The following is a 14,347-nucleotide window of genomic DNA, read 5'->3' on the forward strand; positions in this document are numbered from 1 at the left end:
CTAAAACCCTGTTTCTTTCAGGAACCCACTTCCTAAGATGTTCTTATGAGTTAGCAAAAGTTTGGTAAAACTTACATAAGTATCTTTCTGGTTTGAAGGGAGATCTGAAAGATGTGGCTACCTTGAATTTTGAGTGTAAGGCCTGAATGTTATTAGGATGGCTTTAAGAAACTGCTTCATGAGGCTGGAGCTATGGCTCATTGGTAGGGCACTTGCTTAGCATGTGTGAGGCACTGGGTTTGATTCTCAGCACTGCATATAAATAAATAAAATAAAGGTCCATTGACAACTAAACAATATATTGAAAAAAAAAAAAAAACTGCTTCATCCTCTCTTTAGTCATTCTCAAAAGGCACTTTTACTTTGGAACAGTTCCCTATGGCAGAAGTTTCATTAGGATGACTCAATTTCTATGGTTGACAAGATATTTATTCTGTGTTCATCTGTGTTCTTATTATTTCAGACAGAATGTTGTTGCGAGATGTAAAAGCTCTTACCCTCCACTATGACCGCTATACCACCTCCCGTAGACTGGATCCAATCCCACAGTTGAAATGTGTTGGAGGCACAGCTGGTTGTGATTCTTATACCCCAAAAGTCATACAGTGTCAGAACAAAGGCTGGGATGGTTATGATGTACAGGTAATAGCCGCAAAATCAATGGCAGTTAAAATGAAATTTTTATTCAATGAACTGTTTATTGGGATATTAATATTTTGAGGAAGCACGTATGGAAAATTTCAGGTCATTGTAAAATATATAAATAAATCATTTATTATTCCTCTGGAACAAACATTCTTCAAAAAATGAACTGATTTTAAAGCTTGGAAATAATGTTCACTGTAATTTTTGTAAGTGACTTCCTTCTAACATTTTACTTCATGTATACTTCTGGTTGTCATTTTCCTGTCATTTCTCAAAGATTATGAACCTACCCTTAAGAAATAAAATTAAGGTGATCAGGAGTAGTAAATTTAAAATACTAGGTAGGGTACATGTGTCCTTGTTGTTCTTCAAACATTTATTTATTTTGGGAGGTACTGGGGATTGAACTCAAGGGACACTCTACCACTGAGCCACATCCCCTGTCCTATTTTTTATATTTTATTTAGAGGCAGGGTCTCATTGAGTTTAGCACCTCACTTTTTACTGAGGCTGCCTTTGAACTCAGTCCTCCCATCTCAGCCTTCTGTGCTGCTGGGATTACATGTGTGCGCCACCACCACTGGCTTCAAATACTTATTTTAAAACTGCTTTAGAACCGAGGATAGTTTCTTGTGAACAGAAGCATTAGGAGGTTTGTTTAGTTATTGCCTTTGGGATGTTGGTATTTTGTACACAGGGTAGAGCTAAGTTCTAAAACTTAGTATGTTTTAAAGATGGAATAGATTTTATTAAATGAATTCACTTTAAATCACTACTTATATATTTCTATTTTGTTTTCTGCATGTTTACAAAAAGGATTAACATGACTAGTTTCTAGATAAGAATCTTGTGTTGATTTCCCCTTCCAATACAATAATATTCTTATTTGATAAAGCCTTATACATGGCTAATGAATTCAGGAAGAAAGTTCATGTTTGCTGGGTGATATTTATTTCACAACATATTTTTCCAGTATTGATACATCATATCATGGAATGTTCAGATTAAAGCAGGCATTACACTTCTAAATTACTTTTATGTATTAAATGTGTTGTATATAAAATGAGTAAGATAGAATAAAGAAATTCTCTTTCTAGTAGAAAAGATAATATACTAAATTATATACACATACCAACAGAGTGAAGTTGTGTCTGGCTGCAGTCTTTGAGGAAAACTTAGTGGGGGGAGTATATATGCTGTTAGGAAATAAAATTTTTAGAGATGGAGAGAGAGAGAAAGGAATAGCACCAGCAAAGAAACATGGAACACATCATACGTTAGCTTGTGTTTAGCAGCAGGAGCTTAAATTTAAATATAGTATTTAAAAGTTACTTTCAAAATGTAGAAAGTACATACCTTTAAGGAAATGGCAGTTAATATGAAATACCAAAATAGATTTTGCTTTTTTATTAACTTACGTCAGAAAACATATAGATCTTTCTCCAAATAAAATTATTCAAAAATAAAATAGGGTAGTAAAAATAGTAACAAAAAGAAAAACTGAATAGTATCCAAATTAAAAACTTCTGGGCTTCAAAGAAACCATCAAGAAAAGTGAAAAAGACAGCCTGCAGAATGGGAGGAAGCTTTGCAAATCATATCTGATGAGAGACTTGTATCTAGCATATATGAAGAACTCTCACAATACAAGATGACAATATTTCTTTAAAGGATATATGCAAATGACCAATAAACACATGAAAAATGTCTACCATCAAAAGCCATTAGAGAAATGCTGATCAAAACTGCAATAAGATACCACTTGGGACTGGGGATGTGGCTCAGTTGGTAGAGTGCTTGCCTTGCATGCACAAGGCCCTGGGTTCAATCCCCAGTACCATGGGAGGGAAAAAAAAAAGATACCACTTCATATTCAATAAGAAGTGTGAAGGCTAGAATGAAAAAGACCGATACAAGTGTTGGTGAGAAGACCCTCATACATTGCTCTTGGGCATGTAAAACAGTGCACCTGCTTTGAAAAACTATCTGGAATTTTCTTAAAGTAGAATTATCACATGCCCTAGTCATTCTCTTTCTATGTATATATTCAAGAGAATTGAAAACATATTTCCCAGGCTGGGGTTGTAGCTCAGTAGTAGAGTGCCTAGCACATGTGAGGTCCTGGGTTCAATCCTCAGCACCACATAAAACTGAAATAAAGGTATTGTATCCACCTACAACTAAAAAATAAATATTAAAAAAAGATATTTCCCCATAAAAGCTTTACATAAATGTTTACAGCAATGTCAGTTAAATAACTAAAAAGTCTAGAAATAATCCAAATGTCCATTTTTGATGCTTTCATCACTAATATGATGTGGTATATCCATACAGAGGACTATTTTTCAGAATTTTTAGCAAGTACTAATACATGCTCAAAATGAATGAACTTTAAAAATGTTAATACTAAGTGAAAGAAGCCAGTCACAACGACCCACATAGTATGATTCCATTTATATGAAATGTCCTCAGTAAAGAAATCAATATAAACACAAAAAGTGTTGGTAATAGGGTAGAAAGGTTTGAGGGAAAATGGGCAGTGTTACTAATGGGTTTGAGATTTCTTTGAGGATGATGAAAATACTTTAAAGTTAGTTTTGGTTATAATTGTTTAACTATGTGAATATACTTAAAACCAGTGAAATGTGTGAATTGGATGGTAGGTAAATTGTTTCTAAAGCTGTTTAAAAAAAAAAAAACATTTATTCTTTAGTTGTAGGTGGACACAATACCTTTATTTAGTTTTTTGGTGCTGAGGATTGAACCCAGAGCCTCAAGTCACGCATGCTAGGGGAGCACTTTTCCTCTGTGCCACAACCCCAGCCCCAAATCAAGCTGTTATTAAAAAAATAAAATAGTGTTTCTGAACTTTGAGAGAGAAATATAACTTGTACAAAATTTAGCAAAGGCAATAGAACTGATTAATCTACTTTAGCTTGTATCTTTAAATATTGTTAAAGAAATGTGTTATCTATGTAGCACAAAATATAGAAATTTAAACTGAAGCTTATATTTTTAAGGTGGAAATTTTTGAGGCTAACTTGGATGGTTTTTGCATTTTTCCATGTGTGTGTGTGTGTGTGTGTGTATGTGTGTGTGTGTGTGTGTGTGTATATATATATATATATATATATATATATATATATATATATTTTTTTTTTTTTTTTTAACCTATCAGAATTACATAGGATTGGACCCTGGAAAAGTTAGTCCTTGATTTTATAAAATTTGTGTAGAAAGTTTTGTTTCTCAGAAAGTAGTAAAACATATCCAAATGCTATATGTGGCTATCAGATCTTCATATATGATGCTGAGTTTTGAGCCTTAATATCTTTAAAATCTCTGTTTAAAAAAAAAGTATCTTAAACAACAATGGCAAAAGTTAACATTTTGAAATTTGTTTGAATTTTATAAATTATAGCATTTATTTATTTATGGCATTTAAAAAAATATTGTCTTTATTTTATTTATTTATTTTTATGTGTTGCTGGGAGTGTTCCTAGGCGAGTGTTCTACTGCTGAGCTACAACCCCAGCCCTAAATTATAGTATTTAATAGAAATGATTATATAACTTACATGAAAGGAATAAAGATTGGGACTAGGGTGTGATAGAATGCTTGCCTAGCATGGGTGAGGTCCTGGGTTTCAGTCCCCAGTACTATGAAAAACATAAACAATGATGGTAAGGTAGAACACTTATATGCCCACTACCCAGCTTAAGAGGTAGAGCACTAATATCTTTTTGAAGCGCCCAGTTTGGTTTTTCTCCACCAAAGAAATTGTCCTGAATTTCTTTTGTTGGTTATTCCTTTGCTTCATTTTGTAGATTTTATGATACATTAGTATAGGCCAAATAGTATATATTAAATGAAAAGGAATCTTTTGGTGCTAGTAACTTATTTCTGTTTTCTTTTCACAGTGGGAATGTAAAACTGATTTAGATGTTGCATACAAATTTGGAAAAACTGTGGTGAGCTGTGAGGGCTATGAGTCCTCTGAAGACCAGTATGTACTAAGAGGTTCCTGTGGCTTGGAGTATCACTTAGATTATACAGAAATTGGTCTGCAAAAATTGAAAGAGTCTGGAAAACACCCTGGCTTCTCTTTCTCTGATTATTATTATAAGTTGTACTCTGCAGATTCCTGTGGCGTTGGTGGATTGGTTACCATTGCCGTGCTGCTTACTATTGCCTTTGTAATTTATAAGTTGTTCCTTAGTGATGGTCAGTATTCTCCACCACCATATTCTGAGTATCCTCCATATTCCCAGCATTACCAGCGGTTCACCAACTCAGCAGGACCCTCTCCCCCAGGCTTTAAGTCAGAGTTCACAGGTATGTTTCCCTCTCTGAGGGCAGTAAATAGAGGGGATCTGAAGTAGTGAATCCTTTGCTTGTTACTGAAACAGAAAATGGTCACATTGGGAAAGCAAAGTAGATTTGTCTTCTCATTTTTTCACTTTCAACTGCTTTAACTGCCTCTGTTCTATTTCTCTATAAGATTATATTGTGAATATTATTTTAAGGATGCCTGGTTAAATTTAATCAGCTTTGACAATGGACATTTACAATGACTCCTATCTCATAATATACACAAAAAAATAAATTCATAAGTATTATAGATCTCAACATAAAAGGTAAAATAAGTTACCAGAATAAAACAGAAGAATTTTTCCATGATGTTAGGATAGGCAAAGAATTCTTAAACAGAACACAAAAAGTACTAGCCATAAAAGTAAAGATGGATGAATAAGTCTTATTTAAATTGAGAACACTGGTTCATTAAAAAACACTGTGAGCCAGGTATGGTTGCACACGCCTGTAATCTCAGCAGCTCAGGAGGCTGAGACAGGAGGATTGAGAGTTCAGAGCAAGCTTCAGCAATGGTGAGGCACTAAGCAACTCAATGAGACCCTGTCTCTAATAAAATACAAAAATTGCTGGGGATGTGGCTCAGTGTTTGAGTGCACCTGAGTTCAATCCCTGGTACACCCCGCACCCCCCCCCCAAAAAAAAAAAAAAAAAAACCACTATGAAGAGAGTAAAAAGGCAGCAAGCCACACATGGGGAGAGAGAGTGTTTGTAAAACATTTCCAACAAAAGACTTATGTCTACAATATATGAATGAAATCCTTATCAGAGGTATGGAAAAGAACTCATCTCTTAAATTTGGTACTTTGAACTAGCCATAGTTAACCTGGCATTGCCATTAGTAAGGTGTATGGATTAGTTACTATAGGATGAATATCTGAAACAATGTTATTTTTAGATCTCAGATCTTGCCAAAATTAGAATTCATGAGTTTTATTTTTAAATTTCTTATGTGAACAGGCAGGGTGGGGTCTTGCAGGGTATTTGGCAAAGCCAACTGATTCCATCTTTTAGGAACTTGTCCACTAGAGGCTTCATCCCTATTAAATTTATATCTCTTCAGGTTAAGGTGGTATCTCAATGGCAGAGTGCTTGCCTAGCTTGTGTGAGGCACTGGGTTTGATCCTTAGCATAACATAAAAATGAAACAAATAAAGGCATGCTGTCCATCTACAACTACAAAAAAATAAAAATACTTATATTTGAAGAACTTCCACAAATCTGGGAAAAAACAACCCCATTTTCAAAATTGACAGAGGACTTAAACTACTGTTTAATAAAAGAGGATATTTCAAATGGCCAATATAACATGCATATGCTCAGTGTGATTAGTCTATAGGGAAATGCATGATAAAACCACAGTGAGATGATTTTTAACTACCAATTAACTGCCATAATGGCAAGTCTTAAAAGGAGTACTAAGAATTGGTAAAGAGAGAGAGTGACTGGACCTTTCATCCTTTTTTTTTCTCCTTTCCTGTCATTTTTAGTACTGAGCCAGGGCCTGGAGCATGCTAGGCAAGTGTTCTACCAGTGAACTACATCCTCATCCTTTTAAAACTTTATTTTGTGACACAGTCTTGCTAAAGTTGCAGACAGGCTCAGTGGTATACATCTATAATCTCAGCTACTTGGAAGGTATTATCCAGAATGGCTTTGAACTTGTGATCTTCCTGCCTCAGCCTCCCAAGTAGGTGCATGTCACCACTATGGGATGAAACTTTCAAACTTTTGTTTTTAGGAGTCAGAATGGTAAAACAGTTTGGAAATCTGTCAGTATCTACTAAAACTAAACATATACCTATCCAATTACCATAATTTCTATTCCTCATTAACTTCATTAAGAAAAGTGAAGGCATATGTACACAAACAAATGCACAAGAATGTTGATAGCATTTTTATTCACAACAGCTAAAACCAGGAAATAGAAATTAGAGTGGAGTAGACTGAGTTTTTCACACAGGGTCATACTGTATGAGATAAAAAATTACTGATCTATGCATCAGTAGGGTTGACTCTTATAAACATAATTATATGTCAAACACAAGCAAATATTATACATCCTTATGAGATCCCGTTTGAAAAAGTTCAGGAATAGATAAAATTAAAACATGGTGCAGAAGTCAGATATAGATGGTATCTATTGGGAATTGTCAAAGAGCCTTGTAGGGTGTCAGAATTGGTTTATTGAGGGTGGTTATGTGGATGTATACATATGTACAATTTATTGTGCCATATGTACACAGAAGATTAGCATGCTTTCCTATATGTTTATTATACGCTGATTTTTAAAAAGCTTTGTCTGAGCAGAAGATACTTTTTTGACCTCTTAAAGATCTTACTTCCCAACTGGTACAAATAAATAACTAGCTGGTTTCCTACATTACAGACTCAGATGTGTCTCTCACCTGGACCTCTTAAGAGACATTCTCAGTACAGAAGGGAAATAACTTAGAAAAATGGGATCATCTTCTAGTAACTTATCTGGAGCCAGGCAGACGTAATTCTACAAGAAGACCCTCCTTTAAGCCCCCAAATACATCCCTCTTACTCTCTTCTTTTTGTGGGGTGAGGGGGTACTAGAGATTGAACTCGGAGGCACTCGGCCACTGAGCCACATTCCTAGCCCTGTTTTGTAGAGACAGAGTCTTACTGAGTTGCTTAATGCCTCACCATTGCTGAGGCTGGCTTTGAACTCGATCCTCCTGTCTCAGCCTCCTGAGCCACTGTGATTACAGGTGTGCATCACCGCACCCCAATCCTCTTTCTCTTGTCTATTGAAAATGTGTTCCTTGGTTATAAAGCAATATTTTTACAAATAGCCTTTTTGAATACAACTTGTTTCTAAATTGAGGCCTAAGTATAGTAGTACAGTACAGATGGAATACTTGAAATGTCATGTTAGTTTTTTTAGGCTATGTTACATTTAAGTGACGATACAGAATTTAGTAAATTGTTCTTATTTTAAGGACCACACAATACTGGCCATGATACAGCTTCTGATTTGGGGAATGCTTTTGCAGGACCACAAGGATATGAAAATTCAGGACCAGGATTCTGGACTGGCCTGGGAACTGGAGGAATATTAGGATATTTGTTTGGCAGCAATAGGTAGGTATTGCTTTGATCTCATTTTCCTTTAGTTTAACTTTTCCTTTGAGGCTTCTTTGATTTGCTTTTAATTTGACTGCATTAGGCTCTGTTAAGGAAAATAAATTATGGTGATATGACCCTATTAAATCAGATTCTTTGGTGAAGTTTACTATATATGTTTTGATCAATATTGTATGTTATTTTCCTTCATTGTTTTTTTCATGTTATCTTTATATATATCACAAGATAGAAAAGACTGTTTCTTGACATCTGAGTAAATGAGAAGGCAGAAAAGAGCACAATATTTGGGGAAGGAGCAGACTGCTTAGGTAGGAGAAGGAGACTCAAGGCTGAAAAAGCCAGGGGCTAGATTCTGCAGTGCTTTATTAATGGTAGTTTTAAGTTTAGATTTTACCTGAGTATAAATTAAGAAAGAAAGAACATTTATTTCTTTTTTGTTTCTTCATGGCAATGACCATAACAATGACAGAAATATAAAGTGATTTATTTCATGTTAACCCTCATGTGCCAGAACATTCAGGAAAAATCATTTGATAGAAATATTTTCTTCTGATGATTTAGGAACAGGAAGGTTATTAAAAATTGTAGTTCCAAGAAGGATGCCTAACCTATTTTTATGTCTTTAAAGAGCAGCAACACCCTTTTCAAACTCATGGTACTACCCATCTTACCCTCCGTACTCTAGCACCTGGAATAGTCGTGCTTACTCACCACTTCATGGAGGCCCAGGGAGCTACTCAGCATGTTCAAACTCAGAAACGAAAACCAGAACGGCAACGGGTAAGAGCAGAAATATAGATGTTCCTATCATGTAGCAGGAAAGTATAGTAGTAGTTTAGGGACTTAAGATGATGACTATATTTAGCAATCATGATATTATGTGGTATACCCACCAAAAACATTAATAACATAATTGACAGAGATTTATGCTATGTATTCTTGCTTGGGCTGGTTTCAAACTCCTGAGCTTGGGCCATCTTCCTGCCTTAAACCTCCTGGGTGCTAAGATAACAGATGTGCACCACAGTGCTCAGCTTCAAAAAACATATTGAGTCATACTTTTGATAATTGTCCATAATATGATGCTGGGTTTCCGTTCTTGCGATTAAAAAGCTCAGGGGTTACTCCAGTTGAACTGGGCTAACTGGGCTGCGCAAAATAACTCTACAAGTTAAAATAACTATATAAGTATCTTTTCTTTGGGGTCCCTGTGATGGCTCCTCTGACCTTAAGGGTCTGCAGAAAGAGAAAGCACGCACTGACCCCTTTTATTGAGGAGAAGCTATTCAAATGAGGCAAGGGGTCAGGTTTCAGGGGGCTGAGTCTGTCTTCATGATGTCCACTGTCAGCAGATTGACATCTGGGTAGGCCACACCCAAAGGCACAATGAGACAAGGAACACACAAAGGCACTTCCATGGAACATTCTATCCTAAACAGGGCAAGGGGTAATATTACAAAGGAACAGGTGAGCATAGCTCCACCTATGGGGCTGTAGGAAGACACAGTCACTGGAACCCTAGAAGAGTGGCAGTCTAGCAGCATGGGTGCCTGATGCCACATCACCCGGCAAGGGAGTTAACTCAGTCATGTGTGAGGTTGGTCTCCCACAATATGATATGTTTACTTCAAAGGGTAGAAAGTATATTTTGTAAAAAGCAAAAACCAAGTAGTAACTATTTGGAATTAAACATCCAACTAGTCAGCGGAACATGAGAGGTGGTGGATAATGAGGCAGTTGTCAATTGCTGTGGATTAGATTTGTCTTTTTCTACAGATTCCTCAGCTGTTGAACAATTATTAATTCTTGAAATTGATAGGAAATATATATTTAAGCATTTTTTAAAATTTGAGAATGAAATTCTTATAGTGCTGGTTTGAATATAAATTGATACAGTCACTTTGAAAAGAGGTGTTACCTACTATAGTTGAACCTAAGCATACCTAGGACCTAGCAGTTTCACTCTCAGATATGGTTGTGCTTCCATATTGTAAGGGATGGTTCCAGGACCTCCCTCCCCCAGTGATATCAAAATCTGTAGGTGCTATGGATTGAAAACAGGCACACACTAGGCAAGCTAACTACCATTGAGCCACATCCCTAGCCTGGTCCAGTCCCTTATATAAAGCTGATGTAGTATTTGTATGTAACATAAAGGTATCCTCTCAAATAATCTAAATTATATCTAGATAACTTATAATACCTAGTATAATGTAAATGCTATGTCAATAGTTGTTGTATTTTATTTTTTAGGGAATAATAACAGGAATAAAGTCTATATATCTTTAATACAAATATAATTCTTTTTCCAAAAAATACATTTTTGCGTGTCAGCAGGGATTGAATCCAGAGCCTTGCACATGTTAGGTCTGAGTTACATCCCAAATTCTTTTTAAAAAGTATTTTCAATATGAAAATGTGGAACCCACAGACAGGGAGGGCCAAAAAAAAAAAAAAAAAAAAACAACCTGTATTTAGCAACAGAAATGCATATACTTGTACACTGACAGATAAACACTAGAATGTTCATAGCGTTCCTATTCATAATAGCCTCCAACTGGAAGCAACCCATTTATCTGTTAGCAGTAAAATGGGTGGATAAATTGAGGTATTTATTCCTTGGAATATTGAGAAACAGTGAAAACAAGTGTGGTAAGCCATTCTTATAGACCGTGGCCGCCATTAGAAGATGGCGCCGGCTTCCACTGTGGCCTGTGATAAACAACTCCTTTTTTGGAGAGTTGGCATGCAATCCCTTACCACCCTATGAGAGAGATCCACGTGGCAGCTTGGGATTGCTATGCAGGAGGCTTTATTAGGCTGTGCTTGGGCGCTCGACTGGGGGTGGGGGGGTCACTAGAAGATGATACTTGAATCAAGGCCTGAATAAACTGCTGAAAGAAGAATCCTGTGTCGTGTTTTCCCTTGCCGGCGAGGGGTCGTGACAAACAAGTAAGCAGTGGTATGCAATAATGTGGATAGATCTACCAAGGATAAAGAATCCAGACATAAAAGAATATATGCAGTATGATTATAATATCTGTACATGTTCAAAACAAAACCAACTTGTAGTGTTAGATGTTAAGGTGGTAATTTCTAGGCAGGCACAGTGGCACATGACTGTAATCCCATCTACTTGGGAGGCTGAAGTAGGAGGATTACTTGGGCCAAGGAGTTCAAGGCCAGCCTTGGCAACATAATGACACCCAGTTTTTATTAAAGAAAAAAAAAATTGCGATTACTTTTGGTGAGAAAAAGTGGGTTAGTGATTGGGAAAAAATATAAAAATATGGCTAGAATAGACATCATGATAGAAGAAGGCTCATTCTCATGGGAAACAAAACTGGGGAAAAAAATCATAGCTATTCACTAGACATACATGGGACATACTAATATGAAGAAAATCATGAAATATTACCGAACAACCTGAAAAAAAATTAAGAGACTTTCCCATCTGGACACAATGGGAAAACTTGTCAATTGTAGCCTGTTAGTATGGTAGGTAAGGGTGTAGTAGGGAAGCAGATGTCTAAGTAAAACTGAACTTTGAAATTATGCCCCGCCCATTTCTTCTACTTATCACTGAACTTGGAGTTATAAGGGATACCAGAGCATGGCTCATGCATTGTTGACCTCTCTGCCTTTTTGGCTTAGACTTTGAGTGTTAACTGTCCTATGTTGACCTGCCACAGAATGCATCTTCTTTGGTTTTCTAACCAAAAGTTATTCTCAGCAAGCGTGTGTGAATTCATTAGGCTTGAAAATGGGGAGAGGGGCTGTGGGAAATGCCACACTATCCTTCATGGTCCTATTCCACTAGGCAACTCTTTCATTCCTTCCTTCATGTCTCTCTTATTCATCGGCTAACAATAAACATGTATTACTCTTATAATTTTGTAAGCAATTTTAATATATATTTTTTTTAACTAATCAAAATTTTACTCTTCTCATTCTAGGATATGGTGGTACCAGAAGACGATAAGGTAGAAGATTGAAGTCAAACACTGGATGCAAAATTTCTGATTTTTCATCCTCTTAAAAAAAAAAAAAAAAAAAAAAAAAAAAAAAAAAACTACTGCTAACATCTGGGGAAAGGGGATGTTCAAAATTTCTGTGGTGTTCTGTCCCGTATAGCTTTTTGTATTCTGTTAAGAGATGATAGTATGACAAAATGCTTATGTATTGTATGTTAGTATAATAAGCAGGTGTATATTGCAGTTTTTGCAAGTGATTGCTAAGGAATGCTGAAAATGTGTTGTTTATTTATAAAACCTGTAATACTATAAGGAGCATTAATAATGAAGGCATTAAACCAGTAGAAACTGATTATAGAAATTTTCAGTCTCAGGTGGTTTTAGTCAGTGAGTCATTACTTCATAGAAATAATAATATTCTGTACTTTATTTGGTGTTCTCTGTCTTTCAAATATTTAAATCAAGTTTTGGACTACTGATAATGCTAATTTGTGGGTTTTGATCATTTTTAAGCTCTAAAGCATTGAATCCTTCAGTGGTAATGGACTTATGGTAAATGAGAATTATCTTTTTATAGGAAAGGGTGGAAAATAAGGATCTTAGAAGGTTGTTGTGAATGATTATGTGCTGACAAAAATGCTTGAAGTTTTTGTATTTCTTCCGTTCCCAAGAGGTAAAGTTCAGATACTTCAAGAAAGGTCTTCTAATAGCAAAAGCATGCACTTCTCTGTGGAATCTCAAATATTGTTAATAGTCTGTTTCAGTCTTACCTTAATATGATATAATAAATAAAAACAAACAAGAGGTATTGTTCTCATTCTTTCTACTGGCCTTGGTACAAATTGGCATGACCTTTTTTTACCCTTTTTCCCAGAGGAATAGAGTTTGTGCAGAAGTTGTCTCCCTACACAAGAAGTTCATGTTAGTCAAACCTTAGGTACTAGTCATTTAGTAAATGTTTTCAAAAAGTAAGTTAGAAATAATATGGAAGTCTCTTGCTAAAAAAAGTAATTCTTAAAAGAATATAATCTCCAAGCTTCCCAACCCATCAGAGATTACTCTTTAATTAAACTTTGTACCCTGAGTGTTTCACTGTTTAATTTTAGGAACCAATTTAAAACCAACCAACCAGTCCTCATTGAGAAGTGTGACCTAAAGGGAAGTTACCAAAGGTATTTAAGTAGAACTACCCTTTCTTCATCTGTAAAGCTTATTAGGAATTTTAATTTCTTTCAAAGGAAACATGGGGGCAGCCTTACCCCATTTTCTTGAGGTATCCTTACCTCATATCTCCTTAGTAGAATAATATGGAAAAAAGAGAATTCAGTGTATTACCTTTTTTCTCTGTTGGCTTATTATTATTGGGGTTTTAGTTTATTATTTGCTATAGGAGTTGATAATCTTACATTAAGTATGTTTTACTTGTGGAATAATGTAAAAAAAAAAATGTTAATCAAAAGCTGGTATGGATTGGACCTGTGATAATGGTCTGAATATTACATTAGATATTCTTAAAATGCTATCTGTTTTTGAACATATTATTAGAGGTCAGTGGGATCTTAAGAAAATAAAAAGTGAATATAAAGGGTATAAAGGGATTGGATTAACTGATGGCTTTCCAACTGCTGGGGACTCCTGGGGGTGTCCTTTCAGATTCTTTGAGAGGATGCCTAAAGGGAAGGTAGGAAAAGAGAGAGACCTCAGTGTTCCTCTTCCATCTGTTGTATGTATATACACTTCCTTATCATTTGTGGAAACGATTCTGAGAATCACCTCCCCAAATCTAAGACTCCCAGAGTATAGAAGACAGTACAACCAAGTCTCATCAATCCCCAAATAAGGGTAGCTGCCAAGGGACACTGAGACACCTTAGTGGGATCTTGATGTACCTGTTTGGGAGTGCATCAAAAGGAGAAAGGAATGATGAAAGAGAACTAAAGACAAGCTTTGCAATTTTATTCACATGAGAGTTTAGTAGAATTTTTTTTTTTTTTTTTTGAAATAGGATAAGGTTGCTGGCATTTTAACCAGTTCAGGGTGTTCCTATAGTTTCAAAGAAGTTTCTCGCTCCTTGATCTTTTTCCATTCTGCCTCCTATCCTCTAAGACTGGCTTTAGTTTACCTGTTGTTCTTCAATAATGGGTTGTAAACACTTTTACTACTGCACATTGTATGTTGATCTATTTTAAGTGTAGGTCTTTTTCATGACTCAGAGCTCCTTAGGGGAAGAGATCTAATATTCT

At 35.7% G+C, this 14,347-nt stretch overlaps 1 protein-coding gene across 2 annotated transcripts; it reads left to right on the forward strand.

The window, feature by feature from the left end:
• Positions 1-439: 439 nt before the first annotated feature.
• Positions 440-12,908, forward strand: Saraf (store-operated calcium entry associated regulatory factor). Of its 2 annotated transcripts, none has more exons than XM_046425935.2 (5): positions 440-642; positions 4,566-4,980; positions 7,986-8,127; positions 8,759-8,910; positions 12,087-12,908. In XM_046425935.2, the coding sequence occupies exons 1-5, from the start codon at positions 469-471 to the stop codon at positions 12,110-12,112; spliced, it is 909 nt and encodes a 302-aa protein (XP_046281891.2). In that variant the 5' UTR covers positions 440-468; the 3' UTR covers positions 12,113-12,908. The 2 variants fall into 2 exon arrangements, with proteins under 2 accessions (XP_046281891.2, XP_046281892.2); XM_046425936.2 differs by having other exon boundaries at positions 442-642; positions 8,040-8,127.
• Positions 12,909-14,347: the final 1,439 nt, after the last annotated feature.

Source organism: Marmota monax, unplaced genomic scaffold (genome assembly GCF_021218885.2).
Source record: "Marmota monax isolate L192 unplaced genomic scaffold, Marmota_monax_Labrador192_F-V1.1 WCK01_AAM20220418_F8-fsc00604, whole genome shotgun sequence".
Taxonomy (NCBI): Eukaryota; Metazoa; Chordata; class Mammalia; order Rodentia; family Sciuridae; genus Marmota; species Marmota monax.